We start from the raw sequence: 20315 nt of genomic DNA on the forward strand, positions 1-20315 counted from the left end.
AGGGTGCCCCACCTCTAAGCTGCATCCCCAGCCATTTTTATTTCTTATTTTGAGACAGGGTCCCCCTAAGCTGCTTAGGGGAAACTCTTGCCAAGTTGCCGAGGCTGGCCTCCAATTTGCGATCCTCCTGCCTCAGCCTCCCAAGCTACTAGGATTACGGACATGCGCCACCAGGCCTTGTTTGTCATCTCCTGCAGGGAGCACAGGGCTGCGGAGGTCCCTGGAGGTCCCTGGAGGTCCCCGGGTCTGGGGAAGCCATCAAGGACAGCCCCAGCCCCGGCTGATGGTGCACCACTCCCAGGAGGCAGCCCATTTGACAGAAAAGGAAACTGAGGCCCAGAGGGGCGTGTCCCTAGGTGTCCACTCAGCATGGGCTGGAAGGGACCCGGCCAGACAGGCAGGTTTGAGCCAGGCCTGCCTCAGTTTACCCGTCCACCCAGCGGGGTTCTCAGGACAGGTCTTGGAGCGCCACCCACAGGCCCCGGGTGCCTTCAGCTCTGGACCTTCCTGCCTCCCTGTGGCTCCCCGGGGACACGGGCAGGGCCCCCTGTCCACCCAGGGAGCGCCGCCTCCCGGCCTGGGAATGTGGGTGGGGGCCCCCCAGGCGGCGGCGGCGGGCACAGAGGCCCCAGTGTGGAGCGCGGGTCCCCTGAGAGGCGCAGACCATGAGTGGCCGTCGGAGAATGGCCTCCATTATCCCCTCACAGAGCACAAAGGGGCCACGCGGGGGCTCGGCAGGCCAGGCGCCCGCGGTCCCCGCCCCTGACCACAGAGGGCACCGCTCACAGCGGGAATGAGGCCCCGCCACCCCACCCCCAGGGACACAGGGGGCTCAGGGGGCTGGGCTCCTGGCCCTCCCTCCCAGCCACCCTGGAAAGCCCCGTCCCAGCGGGTGACATCCGGAGCAGACGGGGAAGGGGACACTCCAGAATCCAGGGGCGGAGCCAAGGACACCCACAGGGGACAACAGCAGCCAAGATTGTGTAGGATCCCATCAGTGTGACAGGCAGTGGCTGCAGGGTCACCCCAGCCCTCACGGCTCACCCTGGGGAGGGACGTTGGCAGTGACCACAGACCCAATGTGGAGGAGCGAGGGGAGGCAGGCGAGTAGTTAGAGGTCACTTATTTGCTGTGTGACTTCAGGCAGGCCTGTAGGCCTCTCTGAGCCTTTAGGAGAAGAAGGGAGGAAGCCAAGGCGCAGGCCTCATGTGGGTTGATGTGTGTCAAAGCCCTTGGTGACGCCCGGCACAGATGGCCACATCCTTAGCAGCAACCGCACCAATCCTGCATTTCATGATGCGCTGCTGGGTGCATTGACATGTGTCCACCATCGTCACCCAGTGGGGTGACATGAACAACAGTCCCGTCTCCTGGATATGGAAACTGAGGCTCACGGAGAGGCAGCGCCACCCAGCTCAGACCCAGAACAGGGCCTGGAATTCAGGGGTCTCCACTCCAAGGCAAGGGACAGGAGGGGACAAAGTGATCAAGAGCTGTGCCGCAGCAGGCAAGTGGTGGTGTATCTCTGATCCTCCTTCTCCATCTGTAAAATGGGTCTGATAAAAACCCGTCTCTCGGGGTTGCTGCTAGGAGGGAAGGGTAAGGCTCCCCGCAAAGAAGCCACAGTGACGGCTCCTAGCTCCGCCCAGGCCCCCTGGCTGGGGGCACCCAGCCGCCCTGGAGCAATCTGTTTCTAGAACCTTCCTGTGGACAAGTGTCAGGGGCATTTCCTGCCGAGAAAACAATCTCAGAGGCCGAGCCCAGGGGAGGCCAGGGCAGGAGGCCAGGGCAGGAGCCCCTCCTTGGCCCAGTGCTGGCCTCCGCTGTTATTCTTTCCAATTCAAGAAGAAAAACACTTCCTCCCTGTCCCCCCCGCTGTGCCCTGAGCAGCCAGAGGCCAGGACAGACAGCAGGTCGGAGGGGCTCAGAGGCCTGGCCACCGGCCTTGGACGCTGCAGGCCGGGACATGCCCTTCTGTGGGCCACCGCGTCCCCGTGTGCCAAAGCACTGGATGTTTCTGCACATTTCTAAACTGGGGACCCTTTCCCACCCCCTGGGAGTCTGTCTTTAAATGAACTCACTTTGCAAAGACGTCTACACTCGCTGCAAATCCCAGCCTCAGACAGCTGATGGCCCTCGCCCGGAGCTGCAGACCTTCGTTCCATTAAAAAGGAACAGTGACCAATGTGAGCGAGTCATTAGAGGCTGCCTTAGCTCCAGACGGAGACCTTCCCTTGATCTGATCGACAGTTAGAGTCTCAGGGGGACCGGCCCCAGCTCATCGTGTGCCAGGGTGAACCCGGGGTGGCTAATTCTGGGCTTGTTAGCGATGGGTCTCCCAGAACCTCTGGCTCAAGTCCCATCTGTCTCCCTGTGGTCTCTCCTGGGAGGACACCCCCGTGGCCGGGAGATGTGGCTGTGATCCTTCCTTCTACTCTACTCTGTCCAGCCAGGGAGGCTGGGAGACTGCCACCCTGATCCATCCTGACCTGAAGGAGGTCCCAGCTAAAGGGTGGAGCATAGAATCTTCACCTGGGTAATTCCTCATCTGCTCAATGAATGAGTCCGGTGACAGCCGTATTGTCCCTTGGCTGTGAGGATGCATGAGATAGTGTGGGGGTTAGTCCTCAGGGACTCAGGTTCAAGACAGAAGTTGGGACCGTGGACTTCAACTACAATCCTCTGGCCTCTCTCTGCTCTTGAGCTCTAACACGGGTCGTAGGGGCCATTACTCAAGAAACTGGCACTTGTCCCCAACCTGTGCTTCCTGTTCATACTTCAAGACTCGCAGCTTTCCCAGGGTGCGTTATGATGACTGTCTCTGTTTTACAGTGGAGGAAACGGGAGGCTCAGAGATGGCAGGTTCTTTGCCAAAGGCCACACAGCACTTCCGACCTTCAGTTCATACCGTACTCCAGCCCCAGATATTGCCCACCTGGAGCGGCTCCTGAGTCCCAGCCTCCAACTTAGCGGGGAGTTTGGTGTCCAAAGCGCCTGGAGCCATCCACGGTGCCAGGCTGAGCCGAGACGCCACGGAGCATTATGCTGCAAGCTCAGTTGGGGGAGCTGCAGGATGCGGCATGAGGAGCAGGAAGCAGGGAGGGGCCAGAGAGGGAGAGAGGGTGGGGGATAGGGAGGGACAGAGGTGGGGACAGAGAGAGAGAGGGAGAGAGAGAACGGGAAGGAGAGGGAAAGAGATGAGAGGGGAGGAGGGGGGACAGAGACCGAGAAGAGAGACAAGGACAGGGGTAGAGGGGTGGACGGTGCAGGTGGGGGGTGCAGGGAGGGCCGAGAGGGCTGGGGGGAGGCCACCAAGGCAGACTCCCCCCAGGCTTCTCAGTGGCTCCCACAAGTGGCAGGAAGTGACCCTTCCCACAGGGACCTGGTGGCTATAGACCCAGCCTTTACTGCTGACCCCAGGGACACAGGGGAACCCCCCCACCTTTCTCCCTACCTGACTGCCAGGGCCACCCCCAGAGCCAGGGCCACCAGGCACCCCGTGGCAGCTGGGGGTCTGACGGGAGATTGGAGAGGTCAGGGCTGGTGGCCTTGGGCCTTTGGACACATAGATCTGTCCCTGATGAGCTTGCCTCTGGGGCTGGCCCTTGGCTCCTGGGGACTCTGTTTCCTAACTACAGGTTGGAAATGCCAGTCCCAGTGTCACAGGGTGCCCACGCCGGTGAAGCACGGGCCACACGGTGCCTGGCAAAGGACAGCCCCTGGGCCAGACGAGAGCCCCCACTGTGAGCCACAGCCCGAGGAGGGCCCTCCAGGGGCGGGGACCTCGGGATCTCAGCACTTGCCCCTGACCCCAAGGGCCACCTGGAGGTCAAAGGAGAGGCTTCCAGGGCCAGCTGGTGTGTGGCTGGTGGCCCTCCGAGTCTGGGAGGACTTAGATCCTTCCAGAGCCCAGGACATCTGGACCCTCCCAGGGTCCCTGTGTCCCCGGACCAGCGCCTGCCCAGCCCCCGCCTGCCCCAGCTGGATCTGTTTGACCCCCTGTCCCTCTGTCCCTGTGGCTCGAAAGTCCCTTCTGCAGGGCTGGGGTTGGGGCGGGGAATTGCTGTCCCCGGGGTTGCTGTCCCCGCTCAGCTGTGGCCTTCAGGGTGCTGGGCCTGGACAGTGCCCGGGGGACCAGGGGGGACCGCGGTACAGAGGGCGTGAGACGGGGGTAGGTTAATTGGGGCTGTGACCTGGGAGAGCGGAGGGGTGGGGCTGGCGGGGACCGGGGAGCGGGGCGGGAAGTGACAGGAGGCGACACTCGGCCCGCGGGGCGTCCGGGGTGGGGGACCAGAAGTGGGGACAGAGACCCAGACAGGGAGGGCGAGAAGCGCCGGCGACACGGGCCGGGAGGGAGGAGCGCGAGGAGCCGGCGACCCGGGCGAGGCGCGTCGCCGAGGTCCCAGAGGCCGCGGGCGGCGCGACCCTCCGACAGCCCGGGGCAGGGCGGGGCGGCCGCGCCGACGGGGGCGTGGCCAGCGCGGGGCGGGGCGTGCGCTGGGGCGGGGCGTGGGCGTGGCGAGCGCGGGGCGGGGCGTGGTCGGCGCGGGCCCGCCCCCGGGCTGTGCCGCGCTGCTGAGCCGGGCCGGGGCGCCGGGGCCGGGGGCGGCTGGCGCGGGCAGGAAGCGCCTCGCGGCCCGGGCCCGCCCCCCGCCTCCTGCCGCCTCCGGGCTCCCGGCTCCCGGCCGCGCCGCGCCCCATGCACTCGCCGCGCCGCGCAGCCCGCGCACGCCTGGATGGCTCGTCGCGCCGCGGGCGGCGCACCCCTTAGCGCCCGGGCCGCCGCGGCCAGCCCCCTGCCGCCGCGCCCGCCACTCGGCGCCCCGCCGCGCCCCGTCCCCCAGAGGTGCCCGCGGTCCCGGCCGCCGCCGCTGCCGCTGCTGCTGCTGCTCCTGGGGGCGGCGCGGGTGGGCGCCCTGGAGATCCAGCGCCGGTTCCTGTCGCCCACGCCCACCAACAACTTCGCCCTGGACGGCGCGGCGGGCACCGTGTACCTGGCGGCCGTGAACCGCCTGTACCAGCTGTCGGGGGCCAACCTGAGCCTGGAGGCCGAGGCGGCCGTGGGCCCGGTGGCCGACAGCCCGCTGTGTCACGCCCCGCAGCTGCCGCAGGCCTCGTGCGAGCACCCGAGGCGCCTGACCGACAACTACAACAAGATCCTGCAGCTGGACCCGGGCCAGGGCCTGGTGGTCGTGTGCGGCTCCATCTACCAGGGCTTCTGCCAGCTGCGGCGCCGGGGCAACATCTCGGCGGTGGCCGTGCCCTTCCCGCCCGCCGCGCCGCCCGCCGAGCCGGTCACCGTGTTCCCCAGCATGCTCAACGTGGCGGCCAACCACCCCAACGCGTCCACCGTGGGGCTGGTGCTGCCGCCGGCCGCGGGCGCGGGGGGCAGCCGCCTGCTGGTGGGCGCCACGTACACGGGCTACGGCAGCGCCTACTTCCCGCGCAACCGCAGCCTGGAGGACCACCGCTTCGAGAACACGCCCGAGATCGCCATCCGCTCCCTGGACGCGCGCGGCGACCTGGCCAAGCTCTTCACCTTCGACCTCAACCCGTCCGACGACAACATCCTCAAGATCAAGCAGGGCGCCAAGGAGCAGCACAAGCTGGGCTTCGTGCGCGCCTTCCTGCACCCGGCCGAGCCGCCGCGGGCCGCGCCGTCCTACGCGTACCTGGCGCTCAACAGCGAGGCGCGCGCGGGCGACAAGGAGAGCCAGGCGCGGAGCCTGCTGGCGCGCATCTGCCTGCCCCGCGGCGCCGGGGGCGACGCCAAGAAGCTCACCGAGTCCTACATCCAGTTGGGCTTGCAGTGCGCGGGCGGCGCGGGTCGCGGCGACCTCTACAGCCGCCTGGTGTCCGTGTTCCCCGCGCGCGACTGGCTCTTTGCGGTCTTTGAGCGGCCCCAGGGGACCCCCGCGGCCCGAGCGGCTCCGGCGGCGCTCTGCGCCTTCCGCTTCGCCGACGTGCAAGCCGCCATCCGCGCCGCTCGCACCGCGTGCTTCGTGGAGCCCGCGCCCGACGTGGTGGCCGTGCTGGACAGCGTGGTGCAGGGCACCGGGCCCGCCTGCGAGCGCAAACGCAACATCCAGGTACGCCCGGGCGCCGGGGGGCGCGGGGAGCCGGCCGGGAGCCTCTCTGCAGGGGGAGCCTGCGAACACGGGGCGCGCAGCGGGGCGCAGATGGGACCTGGCCGAGGCCCAGATGTGCGTGTGCGGGGATCCAGGTGTGCACTCTGGGCTGCACGGGGAGATCCAGGTGTGCACCGAGGGGCGACTGCGGACGACCTTAACGGCCCCCGATGGGGACTGCATTGAGTGCTGGGTCACAGGTGCGGGACCTCCCTGTACCTGCACTGGGAGGGGCCCAGGTTGCCATGGATACGCAGGCGAGCTCGCTGCAAAGAGCCAAAGGTGCCCGCACAGCCCCGTGGTGCCGGGTTGGAGGGCAGGGTCCCCGGTGCACGCCTGAGCAGAGGTGCGTGCTGACATGGCCCTGGGAGCCTTTACCCTTGAGCCTTGGGCACCAGATGTGTGCCACCCACAAGGGGCCCGCAGGACTCAGGGCAAGACCGGCTGTGGGACCTGTGTGGCAGAGGACACCGGTATTTGGGGGAACCAATCGGTTCTCTGGGGAAGCTGCGTGTTTGGCCAACAGGTCTGCTCCTGAGACTACTTTTTAATCCACTCATTCAAGAAATGTTTAATGAACACCTAGTGTGGACCAGGCATGGCACACCAGAACACCTAGCGTGCACCAGGCATGGCAGACCAGGGTCACAGTGGCACTCCGGGAGGAGCTCCTAAGCCCATCACGTGTCATGCTCTCTTTGTTTTCACAACAATCCTCTAGTCCCATTCCCATTTTACAGATGAAAAAAAAACAGCAACCTAGGCACAGGGAGGTTCAGTAACTTGCTCAAGAACACACAGCTGGGAACTGGCAGAGGCGGGATTTGAACACAGGATCTCTGCTCTCTTAGCGTGCAGGTTTCGTGGCCGCAGTGGGCAGATTCAGGGGACAGGACAATGGAGCCGGTGGACAGGGATTTGAAGGTCTTAGGGCTCTGAATGGGGACAGAGGAACGGGATCCAAATGTCTGAGGCTGGGCTGGGCGGTGGCAAGAGGCCAGGTTAGGGACCTAGCGTGTGTGTTGACATTGTGGGGATGACAGAGGGGTCTAGGGGGGGCGAGTCTGGGGATCCCCGTTTTAAAAGACACCCCAAAGTCCCCCAGCCATGAAGTTCCTCCTCCTGGCAATTCGGGAGTCCCCGCCCTCCCCATTGGGGCTCTGCCCCTTCTCTTCTCTGTGGTCCCCCGGGCTGTGTGACAAGGACGTCCCAAGATTAATTCTTCCCTGCGCGGCTTTGAGTAAACAGATTCCTTCTCTGCCGCTGGCTCCCAGCGGCTGCCACCTCCCTGCTGGGCCCCCCTGAAGCTAAGGGTCCCAGGGGTGAGTGGGGACACCGTCCCAGGGGCTGCTCCCTGGCCCGGCCGGGGTCAGGGCTGGCCTGCAGGACTGGGACCCGGAAGGCCCCCACTCTCCGCCCCCGGGCGGCCATCTCTGGGTGGTTCATAGGAGGCAGGAAGCCCTGGGGCCAGGCTGAGCTGGGGACACCCCTCAGGCCTCCGTGGGCAGGGTCCAGCCCTGTGTGGGGCCCTGGTGGGTCCCTCCGGCCTGGGCAGACTCCCCTCCCCCACGGGCAAGAAGTGTCCTGGTTCCCACGGTCCCCTGTCCCCTCCCTGGCCTGGCGCAGTGACTCACTGCACTGAGAGAGGCCGGACTTCCTACTCCCTAGGGGGCAGGGCCTCTGCAGGGGACAGGGCCCCAGGGGCAGCTGACCAAGGTCCCCTCCCTACTCCAAGGCCTCCTGGGCCACCCTCTCTGTGTCTCCGGGCCTGGCTCTGGCCACAGGCTAGTGGCTCTTGACATATCCCCTAAAAGTGCCCGAGACCCCAGACTTGGGTCCCCAGCAAGGGCAGGTGGAGGTGGCCCGTGACACGTTTTCCAGTCCCACCCCCCAGTTACAGGTTAAGAATTTAAACTTTGCTCCCGACTCAAATTCCACTCTGTCCTCTCCCAGCTGGGTGACCTTGGGCAAGCCATGTCATCTTCCTGAATTTCAGCTTCCATAAAAAACAACCCGTAGAAAAACAAACTTTCTCACCAGGGGTTGTCTTAGGCCACACGGGCGCGGTGGCCCACACCGGGTCATCCCAGCAGCTCGGGAGGCCGAGGCAGGAGGATCACAAGTTGGAGGCCGGCCTCAGTGGGTGGCCGGGTCTCTGCAGGCACCTGCTGTTGACATTGCTGCTGCTGTCACCTCACAGGGTGTGATGAGCAGAGGCTGGACTCGCTCCTGGTCAGCACACATTGACCTCCCATGGTTTGTTCTGCAGCCTCCCTGACAGATACGGGCATAAAACATTCATTAAGCCCCTGCTGTATGCTGTCCCTGTGTGCTCACGGGGACCCCTGGGGGACTCTGTTCGGCCCTCACTGACATTGCAGGGAGGTGCAGGGGGCTGTGTGCCGTGCTGCTAGGAGCCCGGAGGCCAGATTGGGAGTCTGGGATTGATCCAGGCCATAGGGAGCCATGGAGTGTTTTAGGCAGAGGAGGGATATGGCCCTCTGGGTTTCTTCCTCCTTAGAATCTCGGATTGCTATGGGGAATTAAATGAGGTAATACGTGCAGAGATTTGAGTGCCCGGCACCCGAGTTTGCAGCTGGCCTCTAAGTTGCAATCCTCCTGCCTCAGCCTCCCGAGCTGCTAGGATGACAGGCGTGCACCACCGCGTGCTCGAATGATCTTTAATATTCTAGAAAGTCCCCAGGTGGCTGGTGAGAAGGCGGGGTGGCTGCAGGGAGGGCCGAGGGGGACTGGGGGTACCACCTTCCAGGCAAGACATCCCTTGATGCTCCTCTAAGTATTTCTTGAGCATTTACTATGTGCCAGGCCCCAGGTAGACCCTGGGGTGCATCTGGGGACACAGTGGGCCAGCGCAGCCTGAGGTGGCACCCAGGAACAGGGGTTCCAGACAGATTCGGGTGCTGGGGTGTGGTCCCAGAGGTGGGTTCCGAGAATGGCGGGGGGGGGGGACAGGTGGCCCGGCGTGGCTCAGCCACAGGACAGAGGCCGGTGTCCCTGCAGGACAGGTGGCAGGCTTGGCTCTGGGGCTTCCAGGGTCCACAATCCCGTTCCTCCCAGGCCCGTGTGGCCTGGCTTTCCTGGCTGGGGCTGGTCACCCGAGTGACCGTCCTATTGGTCTATTTAAATCCAAAAGCCAGAGCCGGTGGCAGCTCTATTTCCAAGGTGGCTTTTTATAATAAAGGTGGGGACCGTCTCCAGACTGACTCCAGACTGGCATGCGGTGGGTGGGCATGTGCGTGGCATCAGGAAAGGTATTTTTTTGCACCAATTTAGGATCCAAAAATGCCAGGTGGGGGTGGCCGGGGAGAGGACTGTTCAAAATGGGCTTTATTTGGGAGCTAGGCTGGGGGCTGGGAGTGAGCTCCCCATAGTCAAGAGCAAGCAAGCAGAGACCCTTGGTGGGATTGAGGAGAAGCGTTGGGGAGATGACCTTGTAGCCTGAAGAGATGGATCGGGAGTGGTCACCGTCCCTTAACTCGCCGGGTGAGGTGGCCACATGCCTGTCATCCCAGCAGCTCAGGAGGCTGAGGCAGGAGGATCGCAAATGGGAGGCCAGCCTCCACACGTTAGCAAAACCCCGTCTCGAAATAAAATAAAAGGGTGGGGATGCTACAGCTCTGGTCCCAGGCTCTCGGAGACACGCTGTGCCAACACTCACGGTCCCCGCCAGCAGACGGTGCTGCTGTCCCCAGTTTTCAGGCGAGGAAGCTGAGGCCCAGAGAGGGAAGGAATTTGCCCGGAGTCACACAGCTGCTTACTGGATCGTACACTGGCTTATGGACCCTCGAGGCCCCGCTGCCCGCCCACAGGGGTTGCTGGGTAGGTAGCTGGGAGCCGTGGGCGGAGCCGTGGAGACCAGGTGACCCTCTGTGATCGGGCCTCCAGGTGGGCCTCAGGTAGACCGAGTAGGTGAGGCCAACTGGGGACATCTGCAGAGGCCCAGGCCCTTCCCCCAGAATCCAATCCACCTCCGCAGCTCCTGACTGGGCCTCGGAGCGGGTCGCTTACCCTCTCTGGGCCTCTGTTTGTCCACCTGTAAAATGGGCTTGGCACAGGGTGGCCCGGGGACATTCAGCACAGACTGTGGCCGCCAGCCCCCACCCCCCGCACCATCACCCTCGGCCAAGTCTGCTTTGCGGGGCCCGGTGAGTGCTGGTTTCCAGGAGGATCCGAGTTAGACTGTGGGGTGGACCGGAAGCCCCCTCTGCACAAAGGGGCGAGAGTGAGCTCCATTCTAGAGAAGGGGAAGTGAAGAGGCCCAGAGAGGTTCAGTGACTTGTCTGGGGTCACACAGCGAGCAAAAGGGGGGCGGCAGAGGGATGTCTGTGTGTAGAGCCTGTAGTCGTCACCTCCAGAAGGGGTGTGGCCCCGAGGGGGGGGACCTGGGAAGAGCCCTGGGGAGGAGCCGGGGCTGCTCCGGAGCCCTGCAGGCAGCAGTTCTGGGGCTGGGGACAGGCCCACCCCGGGAGGCCTGTCCAGCCTCCTAGCGGGGATTTTTCTGAGTGCGGAGTCTGGAGAGCTTGGCTTTCCTCCATGACAGTCCCCAAAAAGGGACCGATCACACTTTGACCCAGCTCTCCAGGGGTCCCCAGGACACCCAGGCGACCAGTTTCACCCGGGGCCACCAGGAGGGCTTCCTGGAGGAGGGGACCTTGGAGGGATCCGGGACCCAGACCCTGTCCTGTGGTCCGCAGGGGCCTGAGGAGGCTCGTGGGGACAGGGGGACATAGTGGGGACAGGCTCGGGGTGCCAGCCTCGTGGAACTGGAGCCCGGTGACCCCAGGGTGTGTGGCCTCCATTTTCATCTCTTTGAGACCCGGGTTTGGGCCTCGATGGAAACCAAACTCAGCCTCTGCCTGGGTCTGGGGCACGGGTCCCCCGCCCTGAGCCGCGCTCCGTGTGGCCGTCCCGCCCCGTCCACTGTCCTTTACCCTGAAACACCATAAATCACGCGCTGGCGGAGGCTGGCGGAGGCTGGCGGCCGCGGACTCCATTACCAGGCCCGGGAGGCCCCAGGGGGCCATGACCACAGCACTTTCTGCTCTGATCGGTAAATAATGGGGTGGCGGGGAGGTGGGGGGAGAGGGCGGCCTTGAAGCGGAGGCCGAGCCGCTGGCAGGGACGGCTGACAACCTTGGCACCCGGGGCCTCTCCCTGGCCTCTGCCCAGCCTCTGTGTTTGGAGGTCTCCAGAAGCTGCTGCCTCCTGATGGGCCTCCATTTCTGTATCTTCCAATCCAGGGCCTTTCCAGCTCTTCAGGAGCTGAGTGTGGGGCCAGTGGTCACTTGAGGACCAGGGCTCTGGAGCCAGCCTGTCGGCATGGGAGGTTTGGATGAGGCTGTGTGTCTCTGAACAAGTCACTGCACGTCTCTGTGCGAATGAGAGCTACGTTGCTGTTGACGGGCCGAACGTTGGTGGATGCTTTTAAGGGCCTCCAAGATGGACCCTCAGCTGTCCCCCACCTGCCTGCCTGCCCTGGGCTGCTGGGAGGGCCTGGCTCCTCGCGGACCAGGGGAGGGGACACTGGAGACCGGGCCTCGCAGCTAATTGGGAACATTTATTGGGAGCCTCCAGGGCTCAGGGTGAAAGGTCCCCGTGGGCAGGATCCTGTCCAGCGTCCAGGGTGGCAGCTGCTCTGACAGGGACCGAACTCAGGGGCCCTCGACCACAGAGCCACACCCCCAGCCCTTCTTTTATTTTTTATTTTGGGACAAGGTCTTGCAAAGTTGCTGAGGCTGGCCTCCAACTCATGATCCTCCTGCCTCAGCCTCCCAAGCCGCTGGGATGACAGGCGTGCGCCACCACGCCCGGCTTTTTTTTTTTTATTATTATTATGAAATAATCTTTGATTTACAGGAAAGTTCCAACGACCGTCCAGAGAGTCCCTGTGTACCCTTCCCCCAGAGGCCTCTGTGGCTAACATCCCACTTTCCCATGAAACATTTGTGCAAACTCAGAAACCAGCATCCGAACAACACCCTCAGCCACACTCCAAGTTTATTCCACAATCGTCCTTCCCCTTCTCCAGGACCTCATGTCACTTTTACTGATCTGCAGTTCTCAAAGCTCCTTTCGGGCCAGGGGCGGTGGCACAGGCCTAGAATCCTGGCTACCGGGGAGGCTGAGGCAGGAGGATGGCAAGTTGGAGGCCGGCCTCAACCACAAAGTGAGACCCTGTCTCAAAATACAAGATTAAAAAAAAGGGGGGGGCTGGGAGTGTAGCTCCGTGCTAGAGCGTCCCCCGGCTTCCATCCCTTGTACAAATAAAATAAAATAAAATGGTCCCTTTTTGGGGGCCACTGTGGAGGGGGATCAAAGGGCCCAGCTTCGGGAGGCCTGGAACCCCCAAACCGGCCCCCTAATGCTCCAGCAAGGGGAAGGGACCGCTGGGCACAGGGCCCACAGCTGCCACAGCGCCCAGCGCCCGGCCTCATCCTCTCTGAGTGCCCGGGAGTGGGGGGCTGAGGCTTGCTGGGGTCTGTGGGCAGGATGTGAGGCCCGCGGAGTCCGGCTTCCTGGGGAGAGAAAATCCACGCGATTGCAGCTGCTCAGGAAATCGATAATGTCAGCGTTTTAATGGGAGAGAGGGCAGAGCTGAGCGGAGGCCCCAGGAGGCCGCCCGCTCCAGAGGGAGGCCCATCCTGCTCGCAGGAAAGAGCTGAGGCCCGTGGCCACGGCCTTGACCCCATTTTAGAGAAGAAGAAACTAAGGTTCTTAGTGGAACCCAGACAAGCTTGCTGGGGGCTCCTCACGGGGCCCCTCCGGATGTTGCTCGGCACACAGTAGGCATGTTTTCTTCTTTCCCTTGGATCCTCTTGCACCCAGCGGCGTGGCTCTCCATCCCTCTGCCTCTGAATGCAAACGGCTGGATGTAGTCATTCACACTTTAGTCAAAATTAGGGTCTTTTCCCCCCCCCTCCCTTGATAAGTAGGCACCCCAGGGAGCACAGTGTCCACCCCGGATGGCTTGGACGTCTGGGAAGGACACTGGCTGCCCGAGGGAACAGCTTGGCAAAGTTTGAGGAACTGCTGCGGAGATTGGTGAGGTTGGAGTCCAGGGCAGGGCCGAGGGAGGAGCTGAGACTGAGACTGAGTCCTTGGCCAGAGAGGAATCACGAAGGTCCCCCGGGTGCCAGGCTGGAGGGCGGGGGCCTGATCCCCGGGACAGTGCCCAGCTGGGCTTGTGGGCTGCAGAGGAAGGCTGGGCCTTTCAGATTGGATCTTTCTAGAACTTTGGGGGCTGTGGGGGGACAGTCCAGGCTGGCTCCTGCTCGCAGGGAGGGGGACGTGAAGGCAGGGCCATGCTGGGGCGGGAATCTCAGGCAGCGTGATGGCACTTGGGGGGCCTGTGGGTTCAGTTTCCCCAGGGACCATGTTCAGTGAAGGCCAGAGTCAGGGAGGCCGCTGGAGGAGGCCAGACTCAGGGAGGCCGCTGGGTCCCTTCCTGGAGGCTTTTCCTGCCTGCCTGGGGGTGGGGTGGGTGGCTGGGGGGTCCCTTATCCCAACTTCCTCTTCTGATCCCTTTGCAGCCTGCAGATCTCCCGGGGCAGAGAGGCCACCCGCTTCCTCTCTGAGCACAGATCACTGGGAGCCTCCTGAAGGCTGACTTCTCCTTTAAAAAAAAAAAAAAAGAAAAGAGAAAGAAAATAAATTTTTTTTTTTTAAGATTTTATTTTTAGGATAAAGAAAAAAAAAGTTGGGGGAAAGGCTTTTTAGAAAATTCCTTCGGTGCAGAATTAATGGCTTGTGAACGTCAAGAGCCGGTTCCCAGCCTGCGCCTGCCCCTCCCCCTCCCCTGCTGTGGCCCCCAGGTCACCCCGAGCTGGGAGCAGGGCCTGGCTCGGCCCCCTTCACCTCTTCCCTGCAGGATAAGGGGGTTGGGGAGTGGGTCCCAGCCTGGGGAGAGGGTGAGCACCCACTTTCCAGGCCTGGTCCCCCACTTGGACACACACAGGATGAAGTCAGGCCCTGGGGTGGAGGCTGAAGGGAGAGGTTGAGAAAGAGCCTTGTCCGTGGTTTTTATTTTCAACCGTTTCAGTTACCCAGAGTCTCCCGAGGTCCCCTAAAACTAGAAAATGGAAAATTCCAGAAATGAACAGTTCATCAATTTCAAATCACCGGCCTTTCCGAGGACCGGGATGAAACCTTCGGCCTGGGATGTGTGAATCACTGCTTTGTCCAGCGTTTCCACGCTGTATGCACTACCCTCCTGGAAGGCACTCAGAGTGTCCACGCTGTATACACTACCCTCCCAGTAGGCACACAGCATGTCCACGCTGTATACACTACCCTCCCGGTAGACACTCAGAGTGTCCATGCTGTATACGCTACCCTCCTGGTAGGCACTTAGTGCCAGGCTCAGTGATCAGATGCAATGAATGTCACAGTGTCTCGGGGCTGTTGTTCCTGTGACCATTATCTCAGTTAATAATATTTTAGTTAATAAGAGTCAGGGAAGTGCAGACCCTTCAGCGGTACCCGAGAGGCTGGCACGGGCTCCTTTGAAGTGGAAATGGTAAAGTTTCTTAGTAAGGAGAGGAAAAGGTGTCATGTGCCGTCTTCAGGTTGCTAAGATCCACCGCACAATGGGGTTTTTGTGAGTGAGCGCCACCGCGCTCCTGTCACTCTTATCAGACTATTTTGGTGTCGTCGATCCATTCTTAGTCACTGTGGATCTCTTCCTGGGTTTGTGAATGACACTGTGTCACAGGACACAGTCCACCCGGGGCTCCGCGCAGGTTTGCAGCTTCAGACATGCTCTGGGGGGACATGGAATGAGTCCCCCCCACAAATGGGAGGGACAGGCTGGAGCATGGCTCTCGGGGAGCAGCCAGGACAAAGACCCCGAGGAGGCAGGACCCGGGTTCTCAGGTGCAAGGGGCAGAGATGAGGGATGACGTGGTGTTCCTGTTGGTGGGGGGGACGACGGGGCATTGGACCCTGGGCATCCTGACCACTGAGCCACACTCCCCCCAGCCCTTTTTATTTATTTTTATTTTTATTTAGAGACAGGGTCTCACGGAGTTGCTTAGAGCTTCACTAAGTGGTTGAGGCTGGCCTCCCACTTTGAGATCCTCCGGCCTCAGCCTCCCAAGTCACTGGGATGACAGAATGACATTAGCAACAAATTACGTCTGAAACACAACAGGGTCACTAACGGTTTCCAGGAGGTTACCATGGGAGCACTGTACAAGGAACTATCTCGTTCCAGCCTTGACCTGGTGGAGGTCCTAGTAGATGAGCCCATTTTATAGTCGAATAAACCGAGGCTCAGAAAAGCAAAAGTGACTTACGCAGGTCGCCCACAGCCGCCCTCTGGAGGATCCTTAGTCCTGGGTTTTGTCCCAGGTCACCCCGGCCCCACCCCAGGACACCCTGGGAGCAGCCCCAGGCATGAACACTGTGGGTTTGCCCCAGGACACAAGGAGTCACTACTGATTGTTTTCTTTTGGAAAATTAGCTGAGGTTTTGTGCAAAAAAAAAAAAAAAAAAAACACCAAAACACAAACATCTGGGCATACCATTCGTGACTTAGGCCTGAAAAAAAATCACACAAGAAAAGTCCCAAAAATCTCTTTAGCCCGTCGCAGTGGCGCACGTCGGTAATCCCATTGGCTCCGGAGGCTGAGGCAGGAGGATCAGGGGTTCGAAGTCAGCCTCAGCAATTTAGCGGGGCCCTGACACAGTTCCCAGCAAAGGTGGCCTGCCATTATCTTGTCATGGTGACACATGTATTATTTGAACCCAGGGGCGCTTAACCCCCGAGCCACACTCCTGGCCCTTTTTCATTTGACACAGGATCTCACTAAGCTGCTGAGGCTGGCCTCCAACTTGAGATCCTCCTGCCTCAGCCTCCCCAGTGGCTGGAGCCTCTGCAGCCTCTTGAAAGTCAGGAGGATCTTCTTCCCTTGCCAACCCTCCTGGCCTCCCCTGCACGGGGAGGACTGAAACGTCAGTCCCTGGATCAGCTCAAGGTCAAGACCAAGGTCAAGGTCAAGGCCAGGCCTGGAGCTAGGAGCATCCAGCAGGAGCCAGACACTGAGCTGGGTCCCGAGCTGAGGTCTGAGCTGCCGTCTCTCTTCCAGCTCCAGCCAGAGCAGCTGGACTGTGGCGCCGCCCACCTGCAGCACCCCCTGTCCATCCTGCAGCCCCTCAAGTCCTCGCCCGTGTTCCGGGCTCCGGGGCTCACGTCCGTGGCCGTGGCCAGCGCCAACAATTACACCGTGGTCTTCCTGGGCACGGTCAATGGCCGGCTCCTCAAGGTAGGGACCCGGTGGAATGGGGGAGGCGGGAGGCTTCCCCCGAGGGCTGGGCTGGGGAGGCCCATTGTGTACACCCGGCCTCCATGGTTCCAGCCTCAACCTCCTTGTTCTCCCGTGGACCTCACGCTTTATAAACTACAAAGAATTCATGTGTTTGGGGGGCGCCAGGGGTGCCGAACCTCGGGACCCCACCCTCAGCCCTTTTTAACTTTTTATTTTGAGGCAGGATCCTGCTAAATTGCTTAGGGCTCACTTAATGGCGGAGGCTGGCCTCGAACTTGGGATCCTCCTGCCTCAGCCTCCCAGGGGGACACACAGACAGTCCTAGAGCCTTGGATCCTGTCCCCCACCCTCTATGTCAGGCCAGTTGCTCAGGGTGGGACATCGGTACCTTCCAAAGCACCTTGTTCTTGGCCGAGTCCCCGACATCCTCCCAGAGAATGTTCTAGAAACCTTAGGTGGGGGGAGGGGAAGCCTGGCTGGGTTCCTGGTGGGGGTCCTGCTGAGCCACCTGACAGCCGCGTCCCCGCAGGTGAACCTGAACGAGAGCATGCAGGTGGTGAGCAGGAGGGTGGTGACGGTGGCTTACGGGGAGCCCGTGCACCCCGTCATGCAGTTTGATCCCGCGGACCCCGGGTACCTGTATCTGATGACATCCCACCAGGTAAGTCCCACCCGACAGGCCCCAGGCCATGGGACGTCACCTCTGCAGGGCGGCCTGGCCTCCCTGGGTCCCCCCACCCCGGCCTCAGTTCGCCCAGCCTCCCCACAGGGAGAGGCCGGCAGCCTCCCTGAGCTGGCCTCTGCCTCCAGATGGCCCGAGTCAAGGTGGCGGCCTGCGACGTCCATGTCACCTGCGCAGCCTGCCTGGGTGCGGCCGACGCCTACTGCGGCTGGTGCGCCCTGGAGACCAGGTGAGCGGCCCGGGAGGGCACCCCCAGGGGTGGCCAGCTCCCCTGGTGGCACTGGGGACCTGACCCTGCAGTGCCATCCCAGGTGCACGCTGCAGCAGGACTGTGCCAACGCCACCCAGCCGCACTTCTGGACCAGCGCCAGCGAGGGGCCCGGCCGCTGCCCGGCCATGACCGTCCTGCCCGCCGAGATCGACGTGCGCCGCGAGTACCCCGTGAGTCCCCATGTCACCCTCCACCCGGGGGACACAGCCAAGGAGTGTCCCTGGGCCCCGCGGCCAAGTCCGGAGACGGGGAGGCCCTGCCCAGGGACTTGGAGGCACATCACGGGGAAGTGACAGGAACCCGGCTGGCCCCAGCGCTGGGGCCAGCAGAGGTCAAATGACTCGCTCAAGGTCACTGAGTTCAGGGGACCCGGGGCTTGAAGGACGGGGGCAGGTTCTGGAGCCGCAGGTGGAGCCAGGGGAGGACGAGGGAGGAGGCCCACCTGCCTGCCTCTCCCTCCGCCGGGTCCCCACCCGACCGGGACATTTCTCCTTCCCAGAGAGAGGCCAGTGTGCAGCATGGTGGGGACCTGGGCCCAGGAGGGGACTCCAGCCCAGGCTCAGGGTCCTGCCAGGCCTGTTCTCAGGGACCTCTGTGAGGGCTTCACCTCTGAGCCCCGTCCCCGGCCCTTTTTATTTTTAATTTTGAGACAGGGCCTCACTGAGTTGCTGAGGCTGGCCTCCACCTTGTGATCCTCCTGCCCCAGCCTCCAATGGCTGCTGGGATGACAGCCTTATGCCCAGGCTGGGTTGGGAGAGTCTGGTGGCCCAGCCTGGGGCTGCCCAGCATTTGGGGCTCCTTGGTTCCCCCCCCCCATGATTGAACGTCAGACTTCTCGTCTTCTCTCCCCACCCATCCTGGGTTCACGCATTCATGTATTATTGAGCACCTACTATGTGCCACCCCCATTCTGGACACCAATGAACAGGACCAAGTCCTGGCCCTGGAGGAACGGCCGTGCCCTCCTGGGAGACAGGATGAGCAAGATAAAATGGCCACGAGGTGTGGAATACTTTGCCCAAAAGAAACAGGAGGCAGAGGATTGACGTTTTAGAGCAGGTTAGGGGGACAGGGCGGCTGGTTAGAAAGGGGCCTTTTGAATAACGGAGGTGAAGCAAAGGCCCTGGGGTAGGTTGAGATGGAGACTCTGGGAGGGTATGAAGGCCAGGAGGTCAGAGGTCTGACTACCGTGTTTCAGAGGGGGACCCAGGACCAGAGTGTCACAGGTCGGGTGGCCCTCTGACCTCGAGTTCCCTCCAGGAATGGCCTTCTGTCCCTCGCTCCAGGGCCACCCGGGCAGGACCAGACTCAGGCCCGAGGCTCGGCCCTTGGGAGGGAGCGGGGCGCTCAGGGGGCAGCCGAGGCCCCCCACAAACTGCGGCCCCTCCCCCAGGGCATGATCCTGCAGATCTCGGGCAGCCTGCCCAGCCTCAGTGGCATGCACATGGCCTGTGACTACGGAAAGGACATCCGCACCGTGGCCCGGGTCCCCGGCCCCGCCTACGGCCACCAGATCACCTACTGCAACCTGCTGCCCAGGACGCAGTTCCCGCCCTTCCCCGCCCACCAGGGTGAGCCCCGGGGGGCCTCACAGTGGCTTTGGGGGGGCATAATGGTGGGCTGTCACCTGGAGGTGACAGGGACCCTGAAGTCACAGCCTCTGGTGTGAGCCGAGACCCCTGCCCCATGTCTCTCCCTGGCGCCCCTGGTCCCCTGCAGACCACGTGACCCTGGAGATGGCCCTGAGGGTCAACGGGCGCGACATCGTCTCGGCCAACTTCACCATCTACGACTGCAGCCGCGTGGCCCAGGTGTACCCCCAGGCGGCGTGAGTCCCCAGGGAAAGGGCTGGAAAACGGGGGTCCCTGCAAACAGCCGGGGGGCGGGGGGACTCCGGTCTCATCTACCCCAGGGCCTTTGCACTCACAGCTCCCCAGACACTCACCATGGTTCCCCTCCGCTATTCAAAAGTCACCTCCTCACACGGTGTCCCCACCCCTCCAAGTCCTTTCCCTGGACTGGGACTGGCTTTCTGGGTCCAGTTCCTGGGGTCAGGGACAAGGAGAAGAGGTAGGGAGCCCCCAAGTCTGAGGGGTGCCCCTTGCCTTCCAGCTGCACCCGCTGTCTGTCGGCACCGTGGCCCTGCTTCTGGTGCACCCAGCAGCACGCCTGTGTCTCCAACCAGTCCCGCTGCGAGGCCTCGCCAAACCCCACGGTAAGCCAGGCTTGGGGGACGCCCTGGTCCCCCCTGTTTCGTTACCTTTTTTTTTTTTTTTTAAATGTTAATTTGTTGAGAACATTTCCGCATCGTCACATCCTGGGCATTGAATGTAACAGCTGCGTGGGGCCCACATTGGGCCGATCCCCTTTTGCTGGACATCCCCATTGCTTCCCCAATCCCCTACGGCTGGACACACCCATTGCTTCCTGTTTCTTTCTTTTTCGCTTTTGATTATGGCCAGGGACGACGCACACCCTCGGTTCTTCTCAGAGGTGAAGTGCCTTTGTTTTCTGCCATGGATTCAACCCAGGGGTGCTTAACCACGAAGCCACACCCATTTTGACTTTTCATTTTTAAACAGGGTCTTGCTAAATTGCCGAGGCTGGCCTCGACCTTAGGAGCCTCCTGCCTCAGCCTCCCAAGTTGCTGGGATGACAGGCGTGCGAGACATGAGGCTTCTGGTGTGACAGCGTGGCCATAGTTTAGCCCCACGGCCCTCTGGGAAACCCGAGCCCACCCGCAGTCTGAATGCCCGCTCCTGCCCGGGTCCCAGGACTGGGTCGCTGTCCCTCTTAACCTTCCGTGTTTTTAGCCTCCCTAGCAGCTAAAGGCATTTTTGTCCCTGGGGGGGGACACCACCCAGCCAGACTCAGAACCGAGTGGGGAGCCCTGCCTCGGTTTCCCCAGGGGCAGTGGGGACCCAGTGGCTGGTGGTCGGGAACCAGGA

The 20315-nt window shown here is 62.3% G+C and overlaps 1 protein-coding gene and 1 long non-coding RNA gene across 2 annotated transcripts in view; one reads left to right on the forward strand and one right to left on the reverse strand.

Annotated features, from left to right (window-relative positions):
- Positions 1-4606: 4606 nt before the first annotated feature.
- Plxnd1 (plexin D1) overlaps positions 4607-20315 on the forward strand; it is a 34768-nt gene continuing 19059 nt past the window's right edge. The window contains exons 1-8 of the mRNA XM_078033433.1: positions 4607-6089; positions 16235-16411; positions 16944-17075; positions 17225-17325; positions 17408-17537; positions 18761-18938; positions 19087-19195; positions 19480-19582. Coding sequence (XP_077889559.1) covers positions 4737-6089; positions 16235-16411; positions 16944-17075; positions 17225-17325; positions 17408-17537; positions 18761-18938; positions 19087-19195; positions 19480-19582 — 2283 coding nt within the window. The 5' untranslated portion in view covers positions 4607-4736. The remainder of the gene's footprint in view (positions 6090-16234; positions 16412-16943; positions 17076-17224; positions 17326-17407; positions 17538-18760; positions 18939-19086; positions 19196-19479; positions 19583-20315) is intronic.
- Positions 8158-11198, reverse strand: LOC144371167 (uncharacterized). Its single transcript, XR_013431306.1, has 2 exons — positions 11081-11198; positions 8158-8402 (listed from the first exon to the last, which is right to left on the reverse strand). It is a non-coding gene; the product is annotated as an uncharacterized LOC144371167 (long non-coding RNA).

This window comes from Ictidomys tridecemlineatus, chromosome 16 (genome assembly GCF_052094955.1).
Source record: "Ictidomys tridecemlineatus isolate mIctTri1 chromosome 16, mIctTri1.hap1, whole genome shotgun sequence".
NCBI classification, from domain to species: domain Eukaryota; kingdom Metazoa; phylum Chordata; class Mammalia; order Rodentia; family Sciuridae; genus Ictidomys; species Ictidomys tridecemlineatus.